Genomic DNA, 17,821 nt, shown 5'->3' with positions numbered 1-17,821 from the left:
GTGCAATAAGAATACTTGTGACATAAAAACCAAAAACAATCATTTTAAGTGTTCTGTGAGTCTGTGTGCTCGGGCAGACTGTAACAGGAAGCAGGCCGAGCCAATCGAAACCAGATATCTGGAGGTACATTCATGGCTTTTCTGTCTCTGTATGAAGCACTGCCGTGTACCTGATAAAACACCGCTTCTCCTGAAAGCCTAGGAAACAAGCACTGCAAACAGCCGAGTGTGTGCGTGTGTGTGCGTGTGTGTTGTGCTGACATGAAAACTACTATCTAGGAACAGGAAGGAGACAGAACACGAGCTGAGGCGCTGCTCTGGTTCTGCAGCGTGAGATAATGTAAGTGTAAACCTGCTCAGTGCACACTCACAGAGTGAAAGTCCACTCACAGAGGAAGCAGCGAGTCCCTGCTGTGTACCTTCTGCCTGCCAGACACGCGAGCTGTGCTCCACCCGCCAGCGGAGAAGAACAAAGGCCACGACTTCATGAAACTGCTGCACCGAGTATCAACAGGAGGACGTGTTTTTGCAGGGCACAAAAGAGAGACTGCAGTTTGGTGAAAGAGCCTCTGTAATATCTCTGATCTCAGATAACGTAGCTTTACAAATCATGGCTCTTACACCTGTGTTTGCGCAGGTAAATGTGTTTTAGATGAGTCCAGCGTGCAAAGGCAGCAGAGTGTGCTCTGTCCCCTCCCTGTATATGCAGGAGAAACCGGTCAGATGACCTGTGAGCACAGCTCCATAATTCAATTAACCTCTTAAGACCCAAGTCTACCTGATCTCCTGCCTTTTGCCCCTGGAGGGGGAGGGGGAGGGGCGTTGGGGCTTAAGAGGTTAAAGGGAAGTTGCAGAAGTCCAAAATCTCCTCAGCTGGAGACAAAAATTACATTTATTCCCCAAAATCAAGTCTTGAGCTCTACAGACTGAGAAATTCTGACATTAGAGAGAAACCACCAATCAGACGATGCACAACGAACACTTAGAGAAGAATTTCCTTTTAACAGGAAGAACTTTGTTGGAACATGTTTCTGCAGTGAACTTTGCTGCTGGGATTCGCTCACAGATTTCACCTGTTGACTCTAAATCTGGACACTGTTCCCTGTTTTTTAGTTTGGAGCGTCTCAGTACTGGACAGCCTGGATGACCGAACAGGTTTCAGCTTTTAAGTCTGTGAAGCCAAACTGAAGGCAGGCTTTTGTTGGTCCTGAACTGATGCTCGACGATCACTCCAGAAGGAAACTGAGTCAGGAGCAGAGCGCCGATGCTGAATGTCTCTGAACATCCACTTTAGACATTCTCATCTCGACTGTTTCCCACCAAGTCTGTCAGCGACGAGTGTGGAAAGAAATCATCTCAATCTGAAAGTGAAGGCATCCCAGCGTGATGGGTGACCAAAGAGACATTGCTCAAACATTTCTGAGACAGAAACACGCTTTAACGTGTCTCTGGCATCAGCGGCTGATGTGTTTGGAGATTGGCCGCTCCTCTTTACAGATCAGGCCACCTGAAATAAAAACATTAACGATCAGTGAAACAGCTGTTCTTAAATGTTTCTGTTATTATCGTTTTATTTTCTTTGATCTTTTTGTCGTCTAACCAGGGTCAGGTCTGTAAGTGAGCCGTGGCCACAAGCAGCACATGTTTGTCTATCAGCGTTAATAAAACACAAAGACAATAACAGTTAGTGGGAAATCGATAAAATTCCAGACATTGTGTTGACACATGAGCGAAACCCAACATGGAAGCTTAACTCACATCAGTGAAAACGCTGATAAGAGCCTGTGTGAAGCTGCCAGCACAAACACAAGCAGTCATGTCACGCTGGTCCTGTGCAGAGACCGTTACCTGTAAACTCACGTTGCATGTCCTCTGATTACACCAACATTTGTTTCCTCTGCTCTGCACGGCTTTTATTTTGGAGGCGAACGCAGAGTTCTGCACTAGATGTGCTCGTCCTCACGCGGACAAACTGTCCCACAGCTGCTTCACAACAGATCCAGAATATGCCTGTTAAGTTACAGCACGTCAGCGATGACCTGCAGAAACACACAGTGCCAGCGTGGGCGCACGGACTCAAACCCTCGGCTCGCCGGGCCTCTGGGCTGGGACCGGGGTTCACGCTGTGATTGTCTGAGCTGATTCTGCTGACTGAAAGTGTGCGAGCAGCGGGTTGAGTTCAGTGCACGTGTATGTGCAGCCAACAGCCTGCAGTGTTAGAGGGATGACCCCTGTGGACCCACACGAGGCGACAGCAGGAAGGAAAAACTCCCTTCCAACAGGAAGTTAAGAACCCGGATCAGGGTTGGGTTGTGAGAAAGGAGAGCATGAGGAAAGAGGACGTTTCCTCCTGTGCCATCAATGTGCAGGAAGTTACAGCTGTTCAGCCTTCAAAATAAAAGCCCAAATACTCTTAGCAACAGTTTTCAATTTGTTCTGTTATTTTTGAAACAGAAACGTTTGTATGGAGGTCAGAAGGAGTTTAATGTGTAGCCAGTGCTTTGTGCTGCATTTTTCTGAAGACTGTATATAAAAGATGGACATAACCACGACACAACATTCCTTGATGTTAGGATTTGTTGCAAAGCGACCTCCCAGATGTTTTTCTGTGAAGCATCTTCTATTCTTTCTGAAACCGTTACGCTCAGAGGCGGGCTGAGGTCTCCAGTTGGAGCCTCATCAGGCGTTTATTGAGATGCGTTAAACGTCGTGGGGCTGGAGCTCTGTCAGGACTCACTGAATAGATGCAGGACTTCAGCTCTCTGCTTGAGCAACAGTGTGAGAAAAAAAAACTATGTGAGCTTCAACATCACATCTGATGTAATCCGAGCGTTCCCGCAGGAGGCCGGCTCTTGTTGGGAAAGCAGCCGTCTGGTTCTCATTAACGGCTCCGAGCTTCACGTAGACTTCCACAAAATTGGATTACACTGAAAAGACGTCACTGATGTCTTCGTGTGGCTCTCAGCACAGTCATCGTTAACTACGTGAGGACGATGAATCATGACACTGTGTCAAGAAATGAATGAGGATCCAATTGCAGGCACTCATTGAATGTGGTTTATTGTAGAACAAAAGTGGAAATGGCAAAACGGAACAAAACTAATCTGTACTGAGACAAACTAAACTACTGAACAGCAAACATACACACAAAGGAATGTAGACAAAGGTACATGATGGTGACAGCAGGGAAACCACACAGCAGATACACAGACAGCCCAACGACTACAACAACAGAAGACACGGCTTAAATACACTCAGAGAACACAGGGACATTACACACAGGTGGGGAACACAGCTGCAAGTAACTGACAAGACGAGACAAAGAAGGCAAACTGAATACACTCACATAAGACACGGACTTTCACAATAAAACAGGAAACAAGAAACCATCACACAAGGACGCAGACTCGACACTGAGAGGCAGACAGAATATAACACATGGACCTCAAACTATGCTAAACATGAGACACAACCGAAGAACAAATCCTTGAACACAAAAACCAGAAACAGAACCAGCAGAGCACACGAGCATCAGAAAACAAACCGAAACACAAGAAACGACCCAGAACCGTGACACCGTCACAGGAAGCTGCTGCTCAGGTTCTCGGCTGGAACGAGTCTTTGATGAGTCAGCGTTTGCTCGGCGTCACAGACTTTCAGGCTGAAGGCTTAAAGTCAACACAGTCCTGTGAATAAAGAAGTCTGTGTGACTGTACGCTCGATCGCAGCTCGAACGCTCAGAGGAGGAAACTGGATGATTAAACACCCGCGTCCGTTACTCTCACATACCTCCCTCTGACCTGTCAATACTTTAGCCCCACCCTGCAGTACTGTGCAAAAGTCTCGCGCCACTCCTCATCTTTAAAAAGGAGCCAGACAGTGCTCTTCATCAGCAGTTGGCTGCATTTTCACAGCAGCTTTTTTTTATTGAGCCATTAACTCTGACCTGAGGTTCAAGCAAAGAAAGCAGGTCAGTGTGGCTGTAGCCCAGGCGGCAGAGCAGGAATCTGCCAATCAGAAGGTTGGTAGCTCGATTCCTGGGATATCTGAATCCTCGAATGTCCGAAAACACTCAAGCACAGATGAAGAAGTGCTCGTGTGAATGAGGCATGAAGTGATAAAAACCAGTCAATTTACCAAAACACCCTTTGACCTATAAAGAAAAACTTTATCTTCATGGTTTCATTTAACCTAAACGTCCAGCATGTTTCAGCACACAGGCTTTCAAAGGGAGGACGCAGTCCAAGGACACACTGAAGCTTTTCTAGCACCGGCAGCAAACCTCCACCAGCAAAGCTCCAACAGCAAACCTCCACCAGTAAACCTCCACCAGTAAAGAGGACACATTTGCCAGACTCAGTCCCAGTCAGGTACAGACCTGCAGCAGCAGCCACAGTTCAATCGAACTCCTCACGTCAGATGTTTAGAGCCTGTCATTTCTAAATCCCTTTCCTTTGGTCAGAGGAACAGGATGTCTGCAGTGTGAAAGTGCAGGTCGAGCTTAGCTGTGGGGTAATTAATGCTACCTGTGCGTATGGCATATTTGTGTTCTGCTCACGGATCCTACAGCCGTCTTTTTGTTCTGCCCGTTGTGCAGCTGGGACTCTCCAACCTCTAGGAAGGGAACGGGCACTGAAATAAGGGGTTATGACCACGATCTGCAGAAGAGCATCTCTGAGCCTTGAAGCAGGCGGGCTACAGCAGCAGGAGACCACGTCAGTGTCACTGCTGTCAGTGAGAACAGGAACCTGAGGCTACAGCTCACACAGACTCGCACAACTGGACAACACAAGGTGGGAAAGCGCTTCCTGGTCTGAGGAGCCTCGGATGGCCTGTTTCAGCGTTCAGGCTGCTGCTGATTGGAGCTTCTTCTGAAGCTCGAATTAAACATGATGACGGTGAGTTCACTGCACTCAGACGGCCACCGCAGCCACAGATCTCAGTCCTGCAGAGCCGTTTGGGATGTGGGGGAACGGGAGAGTTGCATCAAGGATGCACCAGCTGTGTCATGATGTCGTGATGATGTCATGTCAACAGGGACCAAAGTCTGTGAGGAACATCTGAGCCATGAAGAATGAAACCAGCTCTGAGCTTCACCCTGACACTAGCAAGGTGTACCTAATAAAGTGACCAGCGTATTACTGTAGGGTCTGTACCTTACAATATTAAGCACCTTGAGACAGCAGTTAATGCTAAGTAAATCAAACTGCAGTGAGATTGGAGCGCTGCAGTACTCTCATGGCACTTAGACCCCACAGTGTACGATAAACTCAGTGTTTGTTTGACGCTGTGGGCGTCAGGCCCAAAATCTCTGCTGGAAAATAAACCAAAGCACACGGAGTGCTGAGGGTCATTTACCAGAAATAACACAAATGATATGCACTCATGAAGTTATAACAAATATTTGTAAATACAGCTGATAAACTTTCACAATAACTGCAGCAGCCGGTCCCACAGTCAGCGTGTTAGTCTCTCCCTCACAGTGAATGCTGCCCATCAACCCATCAGGAGCTGAGTTCATTGTTTACGATGGGACCGCTGGATAACAGCTGCATGTTTATTTGAATGTGCAGGTGAGACTGCAGGAGATACTGTTCTCTGCTGTTCTCAGAGGACGACACGCTCACTGAAGGGAAAGCAAACGCAGGCAGTGCAGCAGCAGCAGCAGCAGCAGCAGAGGTTTGCACGCTGCTGGTAAAAACAGAGATTTCCAGATGAGACACGGTGAACACTTCAGCTGAGTGGAAATATCCCACAAAAGTCTCTCTGCAGGCTCGTGTCAGGGTGAGCAGTGAGATTATTTTAGGACAGTAAGAGGAGCGTGTTGTGTGCTGCAGAACATTCAGTGCTGGCTGACAAACTTTAAAATGCATTCAGATTGCTGATGAACGATTTGGACGCGGTTCAGAAAGAGTTCAACGAGCCAAAGACACCAGGACGGCGACCCTCGCCGACCCTCTCGCCTGCTGCTGCTGCGTCTGTGCCTCTGAGCTGTCCACAGCATGTGTGGTGTTTACGATTGTGTAACTCTGTGTGAGCTCATCGCGCTCGTGTTTTTGGACGCAGCACGGCCGGGCCTCCTCTGCGTGAACTGCAGTAACCTTTCAGCAGCACGAACAACAGCAGCTTTTCTTTTTCTGCACAGAGCTTAACAAAAGCCTCCTCTCAGCGGACGAGTCAAAGCCGCATTGAGCCAGAACACTCAGAGAAGCCGCCGCCCCTCTCTGAGCCCACTGCAGGCGGCGCCGACGACCTGCAGGCAGAGACGTGTCGACTCGTCTCATTTGCCTCTTCTCACCTTTGGATCCTTCTTACATTTGGAGCACAGCAAACCAACCCCACGCCTCACACCAGTACTGGGCCCACAGTGGGCTCTGCTCCCTCATTCAGAGCTGATTTTTCCTGACATTCCCCCGGCGTTCATGCCTCCTCCCACACCCTAAGCAGGGATCTTTGCTTCAGTGAGACAAGTCATCACTAATCAGAATGAAAAAAAAACAAAATGTTCGCACCAAACAGGTTATTCTGATTCAGAAAATGGAATCTGGCCTGAAGACATGCCCTCCCTCCCTCCCTCCCTTTTCTCCTTTCATGGAGGTGTTGGATCAGTCCTTCCTCTGCCTCACACCTGATATTGTAATAAGACCTGTTCTGTGTTTCATCATCTCCACAGCAGACATGCTTCCCTGTTATTGCCTGATTATAAACCATGTGCCAGCAAACATGCCCGTGCAGGCCCACAAACGGCAGGACAACCCACACCGATCCCACAGAGGACCCAGGTGGGTGTGGGTGTGCCCACACTGCCCCACGGCAGCTTTGCTCCTCTGGGTCCTTATTCATGTTTTCTGTGGGAAAGCCCTGCATGGGCATGTTTTCCAGGTGACTGGCCCACAGCAGGTGTGGAAACAGGAAAGTGACGAACTCAGGCAGACTTTTGTGTTTCTGGATCGTAACCACAGAAAATCACATTGTGAAATCTGTGAATCCTGAAACGGTGGAGTGGAGAAGATCAGCCCACTCACATCTTCACAGGTATATTCAAGCCGGTCGGCCGTCCTCCCGGTGCCACAGAAACCCTCAGTCAGCTCAGGCAATGACCTTCGACCTGTAGCACTTACATCCTTTATAAGGTAGAGACTGATCGAGGATCACATCACCTCAGCTCTTCAATCGGCTCCACGAGGATGCTTTATCCACCGATGCTGCCTTATCCATCGCACCTGAACAGCTCAGCATGTAACACCACATCTCCCAGCAGCTGGTAAACAGACGGGGCCCACTCAGGATGAACCCACCCCTTCAAAACTGGATCCTTGACTTCCTGACAAGCACACCTCAGTTTGTGCGGGACACAGGGACTCCACTTCCTGCCATTGAGGATGTCCACAAGAAGAGATGTCCACGCAGAGCACGCATCATTCTCAGGGACGCCTCTCATCCTGCCAATAAACTCTTCCAGCTCCGCCCCTCCAGGAGGCGCCACAGGACCCTTCAGACTAAAACCAGCAGGTTTAGGAAGATCTTCTTCCCCACAGCTGTCACCCCACTGAACCTTTCCATCCACACCCCCCTATCCCCCCCAATGACCATGATGTCATTCATTCTCAACATTCACCACACGCTCACATTGGTTACTGCTACAGTTTTAGGACACTGACAGAGTCTCTGTTACACTGCCCACACTGTTAGTCCAGAGAGCCACGCTCCCACTGATGCAGACTCACAGCAGTCTGTAGATGTTCGCCTCACACTGCGACATCTGTATATATGCAACATCTGTATAAATGTAACACATCTGTATATCCTGTATAACAATATATTATTTGTACACATCTGTTCCCACCTTCTATACGACCCTCATGTATATATAATCTGCTCCTACTGCACTTCTGATTGGATGCCAGCTGTATTACGTTAAACTGTGCTTATACATGTGTAATGACAACAGAGTTGACTCCTCCTCCTGAGCACCGGGCCGCCTCAGGGCTGAGTCTTGAGCCCTTAAACGTTCAATGTTTGGTACAAATCACATCATTAAGTACAGACGCACAACAGCATCTGCTTTTTAAGGAGGCACACCTGAGTCCTCAGCACGTTCTACAGACGCTCCACTGACAGTGCTGACGGGCAGCATCTGTGCGCGTGCGCCCCGAGGAGAGCGGCGAGGTCGCCGAGAGGACCAGCGGGGCCACGGCGTCATCTGTTGAGAGCCCGACCACGGCCTGCTCTCACAGGAAACTTCTTTCCAACCGCCATCAGACTGCTGAACGAAGCAGCGGCCACTCTCGAGGTTACTACACAATCTGTCAACAAAACGTTTCAGTGCGATCATAATTTATCCGTTTGGATATTTACCACTGTGTTTATGACATTTGAGGCTTGTGTGTGTTTTTGTGTGAGCAGTGCTGAGTGACAACACAACGAATCCGAAACATCAAACAGCGAGCGCGAGGTTCACCAGTTTTTATTCAGCAGTCACCACACAGACCGTTTCTACGGCAACACACATGATGAACACACGATGAAGAAAATGCACGAGCGTCAGCTGGTTTCAGCGAAGAAAACAAAAACATGACGTCAACACAACATCGAAGAAAAGCTTTTATTTCTGATACATGTGAAACTTCACACTTTGACCTGAGCAGAGGAAACAAGAGCAGAGCGCACGGGTGGAGAAGAGCGCGCACGGGTGGAGAAGAGCGCGCACGGGTGGAGAACAGCTCACCCATGTGCGCTGGGTGTTGTTTTAAAGATGCTTCGGTCACATGACCTGTAATAACGCTGTAAAACGCCGCAGCGCTCAGAGCTCGGCTTTAACACGAGCGTTTAGCGAGGCGGCAGAACCGTGATGTCACACAACACAGTCAAGAACCTGGAGGCGGGGCGTCGCCCTCCTCGGGAGGAGGCGGCTTCAGCGGTCCCGTGGTTACCATCAGAGCGGGACATCCTCAGGAACCCGAGGGTTGGAGCTCGACGCTCTGTGGAGGCTCTACGACGGGGCGTTTTATACAGCGTTTCCATGGAAACGCCAATGACATCATCGATGCGTTTACCTGCCGTCTTAAATTCAGCCGACACTGCGTTTGGATTCAACAGGCTACTCTGAATGTGATCGGACCGTGCGTTCTGTGGGTGGAGTCGTGAGCACACCTGGCAGGTACACAATTAACACAGAATGAGACGACAGCAGAAATCTGCATATGGAGGTCAAAGGTCACTTCCACTGCCAATCAAATCAGTTTGTTTCACTCTGAAATATCAACAACGAAGCTTCTGATTGGCCGCTGAGCGGAAACCACAGCGTGAGCGAGCGTTCAGGGAAAACAGGAAATGATGTCAGACTGTCAAAAGTTCTGCAAATTTCACTCCAATCGACTGTGCTTTGATTCTTTAACGAGCTCGTTAAAGCTCCTTGGACCTGATGCTCGGAGCGAGCGGTCACTGGATCGTGCTCCTGTTCCCCGCGTCGTCCAGAGTAACACACGCACGCCGTTTACACTCAGCAGCCTCAGATTAAACCATGTTTAATAAAAAAAAGGTGGCGATTCCAACCCTTTGGTCTCCGAAGTGAAACAAAAGCAGGTAACATGTCTCCGTAAACACGACGGTGGTCGGCAATCAAACCTGTGACCTTTCAGTTTCTCTGATCGGCCTGCAGCTTTTAAACTGACGCTCTCTGCTAAACGTGACGGCAGCAGGCGGCGTGACAGCAGCGGGCGCCGTGACGGTGACGCTTTGTGTCTGAGTGCAGAAAGGCTCGTGCATCTCATCACAGCCGGAGCAAGGACCCAGGCACCGTGTCGGACCGCCTGTTTGAATAACTGTAAACGTTCCTGTCCTGATTTGGAGGTGGTTGGGTGTGTGGGGACGGGACACACACACACACACACGCACACGCACACGCACACACGCGCGCACACACACGCACACGCACACACACACACACACACGCTCTAAAACAGAAATCCACGCCGACAGCAACACACCAGCAGTCTGGAATCATCAGGTCACCTCCTGTTCATCAGCTGAACACATTTAAAAGCTGGATTCTTTTCAGACGACTGCTGCCGCCTCCACACGTTCTTCCACTCCACGAGGACCACAGGTCAAACGTGATTGGTCAGTGGAACTTGCACAACAGTGGACAGCAGGAAATGAAGTCCTCTGAGCTCTCAGTGAAGCTGTGAGCTGTCTGCTGACAGGGACACGAGTCAGGAGTTTTGTAGCTGAAGTTAGCCAAGGTACGTGACGGTTCCCGTGGAAACCCCGAGGGCTGACTGATGGAGCAGCAGCTTCATTTTTTTTACCTGTGCAAACCCCCGCAGCTCCAACCTGTGCTTCTGACCCTGCAGGTCAGTAAACGCCTCTGCAGCAGAGGGTTAAAGCGTGCTCCTCTAATGACGCAGCCATGATCTGCTCCGTGTCCCCAGCACGCGGCACAAAGCCCTGAGGGGTCTCAGCTGACTGAGCTGTGGTTATGTCCTTCCTCACGTTAACACATCTGCCACATATGAGCGGAACAGTCTGACCGTTCACCTCTGACCCCGACACGCGGCTCACGTTACGAGCCCGCACTCAGACATTACAGGAAACGCTCCGCTCGGCCCGGCGCAGTGTTTAACCACCTCTTCTTCTCTCGCTCGTGTTGGTCGATCTCTGCAGCCCGAAAGGAAGCAGCAGGAAGTTTGTGATCAGAGAAACTGAAAGGCACGGCTCGCCGCCGCCGCTCCAACACATCAAACGGCACGAGAGCGAATAAATAATAAACAGTATAAAGGAGGAGGAGTCTCGTTTGTTCTGACTCGGCGTTTGTTCACTTCCTGTCTGTTAAGACATTTTGGTTTGTAACACAAGGACTGGTTCACGGAGAGGACGTCGCCACGTGCAGGTCAGACTGAGCGTGGGACCCCAGGAGGACACGGTTTCCACGGCAACATTTCACACTTTGCGTCGTCTCTCCAGCTGAACATCCTGATTTGGCAGCTGTGAGTTTTTGTTCTGAGACGAGGACGAAGGTCCGACGGTGAGAGGCGGGGCCGCGGGGCAGCGCCGACCCTTCCGCCCGGTCACCAGTAGAAGGAGCGGGACAGGAAGTTGGCAGCGGCTCCGAGCCAGCTGCTTCCGTCCTGCCCCGATCCCACTCGGCTCATCGCCTTGTCGGGCTCCTGAGATGGGCTCTCCTCCTCTGGCAGGTAGTCCGGCAGGTCCACGTTCTGCTCCACCTCCACAGAGCCGTCCTCCGGGAACGGGATCAGGACCTGCACACACGGACGGGAACGCACACGTTAGACGCGCTGCGATAGGCTGCACACCTGTTCTGTAAGCATGACCCCGCCCCTTGGTTTTTGTGCGTTTTCCTGTCAGTGAACTCGTGCCCGTCATCTTGCCACGCTCACAAACATGAGCTACACCCACTGCCACTGATCCCACTTTGATGGTGTTATCAGCCGGGCGTAGTAAACCCGGCTCCACCTGTGGGAGGCCCACAGTGGGTCCAAACTGGGTGTTACTGTGTGAGCAGGAAATGTTGTAACGTGAAGTCTTTGATGCAGCAGGCCTGAGTGGGCACTCCACAGTGACAGCCGGCTGAGCGAGCACATTTCTAACTACCAGGTGTGAGTGTGTCTCTGCTGCCCCCTGCTGGTCACACAGTGTCTCAGCTCTTTAAAGCCCACAGCTGACAGCACGGCTCCGCCTTCTCTTCTGGTGCTTTTAGGTGCAACGTCAGAGCGAACGACGAAGCTGCGAGCACGAGAGCAAGCGTGACGTGCGAACGAGCTGAGAGCCAAACTGACCTCGTCTCCGTCTTCTCCTTTCACCACCTGCAGCGCCTTCATCACCTCGGTGGCGGCGATCGCGGACGCCAGAGCCTTAACACAAAAACACCGTCAGTCATTCACAGACGAGCTCCGGAAACTCACATTTCAGCAGCTGATTCACAGAAAATGACAGAAAAACTTCAACAAAGGAACAAAAGCAGATTTCAGGAGGAAGCTGTGATCACGTGATTATACAGCGAGAACCACGAGGGGGCGTGGTCTGGTCTGACCTCGGCCGTCAGGTCCGAGCGGATGCGGACGATGCACCTCTTCGCGGCCATCTGGAAGGTGAAGCTGATCACGCCTTTGATCTTCAGCAGCGCCTCCTCACACATACTCCTCCGACTCTGCAGGGTCACAAAACAAAACGCTCATGACTCCTCCCACCGCCCACGCCAAGGGAATCATTACTGAGTGAAAGGCGCGCTGACCGAGTCGTCCAGGCCGTCGATGTGGAGGACGACGGTCTTGGCTCTCTTGTTGCTTGAGCCCAGGAAGAACTGGGCTTTACGGCGGCTGCTGACGGGCTCCTCGGCCGGTTCGGAGTCGGCGCTGCCGGACGCCTGCAGGAGCTCGTAGATCTCAGACGCCAGCAGCTTCGTCTCGCCGGGCGTGGTCGACCTGGATGGAAAGAGCAGAGCTGTGGAACCTCATTTTCCCAGCAGCAGGAGCGTCAGCGCTCTGCTCACAGCGCTGCAAGTACGAGCGGGTGAGCAGGTTGGTCTCTACGTACACGTCACTGATATCGACGAGATAAAGCGCCACGATCAGCAGCGACTCACGACATTCCTTCTTCCTTGTTTCTTAGAGCTCACAGCAAACAGGAAGTCACTTTGCTACTGTGCTTGCAGAAACCTGGATCAGCTCCATCAGACTCACTTCTGCATGACGTTCTGGAGGCTCAGCATCATCCCCAGCTCCGCCCTCAGCTTCTCCCGGTTGGCTCGACATTCTGCCAGGTAACGGATCGCCTGGAAGGACACCCGGAAAGAGTCAGAAACTGAATCAGAGAGACGGCTTCACACACCAAACTCTATTCAAATATCGTCTAATTTAAAATAACAGATTCTGTTGCTGTTCGAGGCGTTTCAGCGCCGACGACCAGCAGCCTCTAACTCGTTCTGATGTTTGGGTTCAGACACCCGGAGCAGATCTTTGCACACAACAGGTGTTACATCAAGCTGAGCTGATCCAGGTGTCTGAAATCCTCATGTAAGCTCCGCCCTCTCTCTATTGGACAGAGTCTATGTGTTTCCACTGGACTGTGAGCTCACCAGCAGGGCGGAGTAGACCACCTGAGGGTTGGGGTGGTCCAGGAACAGGATGAGTCCGGGCAGGCAGCCCTGGTCCTGGACGATGGCCCTGCGGTTCATGGGGTCGGCGGCCAGGTCCCTCAGCTGGTTGACCACGGCCAGCGCGTCCGGCTCGGCGGTCATGGCTGCTGCCGTTCACTCGCCCATAAAAGAAGCAGCTGAGGGGCGAGCAGAGTAAGGTATTTCTACGTCATTTATTTTCCTCTCACGACCTCTGACCTCTGAGAAACCCCAGACCATGAATATCACGGGAAACAGAAAACGTGTTTCCTTCACACACATTTCACTGTATTCACATCCTGACAACAGCCTCTAAGAGCTTTACATCTGAAGGTAAACAGCATGACCTGGTGACCTGGTGACCTCAGGATCAGAGGCAGCACGGGGGGTGAGGAGGTACGAGGACCGTAGTCAGACAGTTTTTATTAGACCCTGTGTCAGATTAAGTATTTTTAATCATCACAGAGGGCGTGGGACCGATTCAGGAAGGTCAGTGCAGGTGTTGCACTACGAACACAGAGCTGTACCCATCAAAGCCGCCGAGCTGTGAGAAACTAGCATTGTTTCCTCTATGTTTCTATTCTAGTTCACCTGGTCTTCATTTTCACATCTACGTTAACTGGACACTTTGTCACATCGCGCTCTAGTTTTCAGTTTAGTTGTAGTTAAGCGAGGTAAGCTTGGTGCTGCTGGGGTGTTGGACAGCACAGTCCCAGCAGCAGGAGGTAAGCCTTAGACCCTCGCTCTTGTTTGGAAACGACCCGGCCCCTCTCGTTTCCTCTCATCCTCCTCTGCAGCCGGTGATGGCTGTCCTGGTTCTGCAGCAGTGGGTGGAGAGGATGCTGGAGATGAAGCTCATCTGTGGGAGGACTCGTAGGAGATGCAGCTGGATGCAGGTGTCTGTAATAACCCGTCAGAGCGTTCAGCAGAGATATTAATGAGAGCACATCTGAGGCTGTAGAGGCCGGAGGGCTGTTTCCTGCTGGTGTCCGGCCTCCAGCTGATAAACTCATGTTGGATCTAAAGCTTCATGAACAGACACAGGAACATCTTCCTTAGAGGAGCCTCGATGATGATGATGAAGAGAAATGCTTGCTGCTCTATAAACGCTCTGATATATTTGAACCTGACAGCTGTCAGACTGAAGCCTGGATGGACCCACCTGTCCTACCTCCGTGTATTTCATGTCAGTTGTTAATGTGCTGCCGAACCGACCGGAAACCTCCCCCGTGTCTGCAGTTTCTCCGTTATTGCGTCTTTGATCGTGTTTCTTTCTACAGAAGCCGGAAGAAGCTAAATCAGCTGATTCTCGCGCTAACTTTGGAGCCGGCCTGTGGTCGCGGCTCAGCGCGGGTCTCAGGCGCTGTGTTCGGCTGCCCGAGCCCCGGGAGCACTCACCTCTCTGACGGACACCGAGCGCCGGCTAGCGGCTAACTGGTCCCGTGGGCTGTCCGGTCGGCCTCTCCTCCGGCAGCCTCGCGCGGTGGTGACGATTCCGCACCTCTTCGGGGTTCGCGTGCGCGCGGATTTTCAGTCTCCGGCGCCGTTAACGACTCGAGGAAAACGCCGTGAACCGAAGCAGCAATGCTTCCTGCTGAACGCCACCCGGCCGTCCACGGCGCAACATCAAAGCCTGCGATTGGCTGAGCCGAGACCACCTGATCGCGCCGACCAATGAGCTGCTTTGTTCCTACAGCTAATGGCGCCGCGCCCTGAAGGAACCGGAAATTGACGCAGGATCAGCTGGAGACAAAAACGTCACATTTATCTGAGTTATAGGTTTAAAAAGTGGATTTAAAACACTTCCATGAGCTCATTTCCTGTTTTCACCTGTGGCACCATCTCACCTGCACATTTCTATCACGTGTTGGAGAAACTGTGGCCGCATCGTTTCCGGTGGACGTAGTAAAGCAGTTTAGCTTCCTGCTGTGAACACTGGAGGTGCGCAGAGCTGGCTCCGAGTGAGATGCTCACAGGAGGAAGCATATCCTGCCCGGTGACATTAATTTGGTGGCAGTTTCTACCAGAGTAAACATGTTTGCCTGGAAGATCTCCTGGACCCGTGCGGGATGAAAATGAAGTGATCGGAGCTCCTGTGACTCCGAAGATTTAGCTTCGTGAAATGTTTCAAGTTTCTGTACAAAATAAATCAGCTGATCCTGAGGAGCTCAGCTCAGAGTTGACTCATAGACAAACACGTTTTATTAAAGCAAACATCAATCACTGTTTGACGTCAAACTTCAGGTAGCAGGTAAATGCGGAGCCAGTTACAGATCTGCAGGTGACGCTTTGTTGCTGCTTTGTCTTCATTGAACCCACAAACCGTCAGACAGCCACGATCGTTCTGCATTTCCAGAGAAAATGAGTCATTGCGAGCTTTTACCGCGTGATTCTGGGTGACATGACGCGCACATGAATGCGGACTGCGGAGGTTTTCTCCTCAACCTGGTTTTTTAAATCCCTGCATTAATATTTTCTTTGGACTTTGCTTTTAAACACACTAAAACAAATGTGTGGGAATTGAGGAAGTGACGAAGCACGTGACTGTGGCAGAGTGCACGCGTCAGCGCTCAGTGCTGTCCAGCAGAGGGCAGCAGAGGGCCACGCACAGGTGCCCAACAGCCACTTATTTATGTCACTAGAACAAAAACACCCAAACAGGCACCAGGTGACAGCTGCCCTCACTGCTGTATCTGCTTCGTCTACATTTTTATTAGGGAGGAAACATTTTCAAAATTGAAAATACGATCGAGGGCTGTTTTTCCAGCTGCTTCAGTCCAGCAGGTGGAGACAAAGCCAAAGACTGTAGTGCAAAGATGATGGATGTGAAGCATGAGAGGAGAGCGTGAGGAGCTGCTGCAGCGTTCTGCTGTAAAACCATCCCCTGACCTGCACACACTGCTGCTGATGACGCCCAGAATAAACTGTAAGGTTTGTGTGTGACTGTGAGGGTGGAGGGGGCGGTGGTGCAGAAGGAGTCCGATTGAGCTGACTGAGCGAGGACAGCTGTGGATGAAGAACGAAGAGCCGGGCGCTGTTCGCTGAGCTGAGGGAGGAACAGCTGCCGTGCTGCGAGGCCCACAGTGACAGCAAAGCCACAGTCGCTGCACAAAAAGCTTGTCAGGAAGGAGACGCACAAACAGCTGGTGCTGAACACGCTGCAGCTCTTCATCTGCTCCAGCAGGTCCAAACACATCTAGTACAACTCCAGCTTCACTACAAGCACGCCTCCCTTCATACTGCACGAAAAACACATTCTAGCCGCAGGTCGTCGAGTCTGCAGGATCCCCCGCTGCACCGTGAGGCCTAAACTGTGATTTGTTGAGGTTGCAGCAGCTTCATTTACAGATTACTCAAACAAGCCGGCAGCTACGGTTATTTAACGATAATATTAAGAACTCTGCAGACGGTCGGAACAACGAATGAGCTCGTGCGCACAAGCCTGAATACACCGGGAGGGTTGCATCAGGAAGACGTTTGACCCAGGATAACAACAACTGTCTCCATGGAAACTGTGCTACTGCTGGCCAAAGGGGGTGGGGGGGCTGTGAGATGATTAATGTTATCAGTGTGCACGCCTCACAGGTTGGAGACAAGACAAGAAGAACAGGAAGTGTGAAGTAAGTGGGACAGAGTGGAGATTGGAGCAGAAAAGAGTGGAAGGTCTTTGGTGTGTCTGTGGACAGAGGAAAGAGGAGAATGAGGAAGAACAAGGAGCAGGCAGGAGTAACGGCAGGACAGGTGTGCAGCAAACACAGGAAAGGATGTGCAGCAGCTTTAAGGACACAGGTGGAAATGTACTCATGAATGAAGAGAGGCTGCTGAGAAGGTGAAGGAGCATTTAAGGAGCTCATGAATGTAGAAAATAAAAGAGGAGGATGGAGGACAGTCAACGAATCAGGAAGTGCAGAGGATTAGGAAGGAGGAAGCGAGGGCAGCTGAGGATGAAGAGTGGAAGTAACTACAGAGGGTTAAACCACCATGAAGATATGGGAAAGAGCTGCTGTAGATTAAGGGAGGTGACGGAGAAGTTCAGAGAAGGTGGATCAGAGAAAGCAGATGATTGGCTGCTGAGAGAGGAGCTGTGGTCCTGCATGAGGGAGTCAGGAGGAGGACATGTATGAGGACAGAGACGGTGAATCTGCAAGGAGCAGAGGAAGTGAAGGTAGAGTTTAAATACCTCGGGTCAACCGTCCACAGCAGCAGAGCACAGAGATGTACAGTAAGTGCTCCCTCCTCCCTCCTCACAGGGATTCAACTGCTGCTCACAGTCTGTGAACCAGGAGGAAGAGGAAGTGAGAGAAGTGAGACTCAAAGAGGAGACAGAGGGCGACATCATCCAGTAGGCGGGGCTCTCCTTCTGCACTGTGTTCAACCATTGTGTCAATAATAAGTGCTGCTGTGAAGAGAACAATTCTCAGACTGAATGTTGAACATCAGCTAGTTTCTCCTGTTGATTTAAACCTTGTTGTACAGATGGAACATTGGCTGTGGATTATTCTTGCTGCTCTTTTCTTTGGTGAGATACAAACATCAACATGTTTCCTCTGCACACGACTCACAACAAGGACATAAATACTGTTTATTATAAAGACTAAATGTGATTTTAAACGATCTCACCTTTAAATTAATTTTTATACTTTATAATAGATGTGTAAATGTAAGGACTGATCTCTCAAATTATTC

At 50.8% G+C, this 17,821-nt stretch overlaps 1 protein-coding gene across 1 annotated transcript; it reads right to left on the bottom strand.

Moving 5' to 3' along the window:
* Positions 1-8,450: 8,450 nt before the first annotated feature.
* Positions 8,451-14,747, bottom strand: LOC120728310 (armadillo repeat-containing protein 1-like). The gene is made up of 7 exons (XM_040023108.1): positions 14,534-14,747; positions 13,097-13,293; positions 12,702-12,793; positions 12,254-12,443; positions 12,053-12,169; positions 11,799-11,873; positions 8,451-11,261 (listed from the first exon to the last, which is right to left on the bottom strand). Exons 2-7 carry the CDS (start codon positions 13,256-13,258, stop codon positions 11,070-11,072), a joined length of 828 nt encoding a protein of 275 aa, XP_039879042.1. The 5' UTR covers positions 13,259-13,293; positions 14,534-14,747; the 3' UTR covers positions 8,451-11,069.
* Between the last annotated feature and the right edge of the window lie 3,074 nt (positions 14,748-17,821).

The sequence above is a fragment of the Simochromis diagramma genome, unplaced genomic scaffold (assembly GCF_900408965.1).
Source record: "Simochromis diagramma unplaced genomic scaffold, fSimDia1.1 OVJJ01000385.1, whole genome shotgun sequence".
In the NCBI taxonomy this organism is placed as follows: domain Eukaryota; kingdom Metazoa; phylum Chordata; class Actinopteri; order Cichliformes; family Cichlidae; genus Simochromis; species Simochromis diagramma.
The sequence above is the reverse complement of the archived record's forward strand: the minus strand, read 5'-3'. Positions and strand labels throughout refer to the sequence as shown.

What these genes read in the sequence shown, in the direction of transcription:
- LOC120728310 (XM_040023108.1), bottom strand. Translation starts at nt 13,258, where the DNA reads ATGACCGCCGAGCCGGACGCGCTGGCCGTGGTCAACCAGCTGAGGGAC. An exon ending in CTCCAGAACGTCATGCAGAA is followed by an intron (nt 12,444 to 12,701) that starts GTGAGTCTGATG and finishes CTTTCCATCCAG; the next exon opens with GTCGACCACGCCCGGCGAGA. An exon ending in AAGGAGAAGACGGAGACGAG is followed by an intron (nt 11,262 to 11,798) that starts GTCAGTTTGGCT and finishes CCGTGTGTGCAG; the next exon opens with GTCCTGATCCCGTTCCCGGA.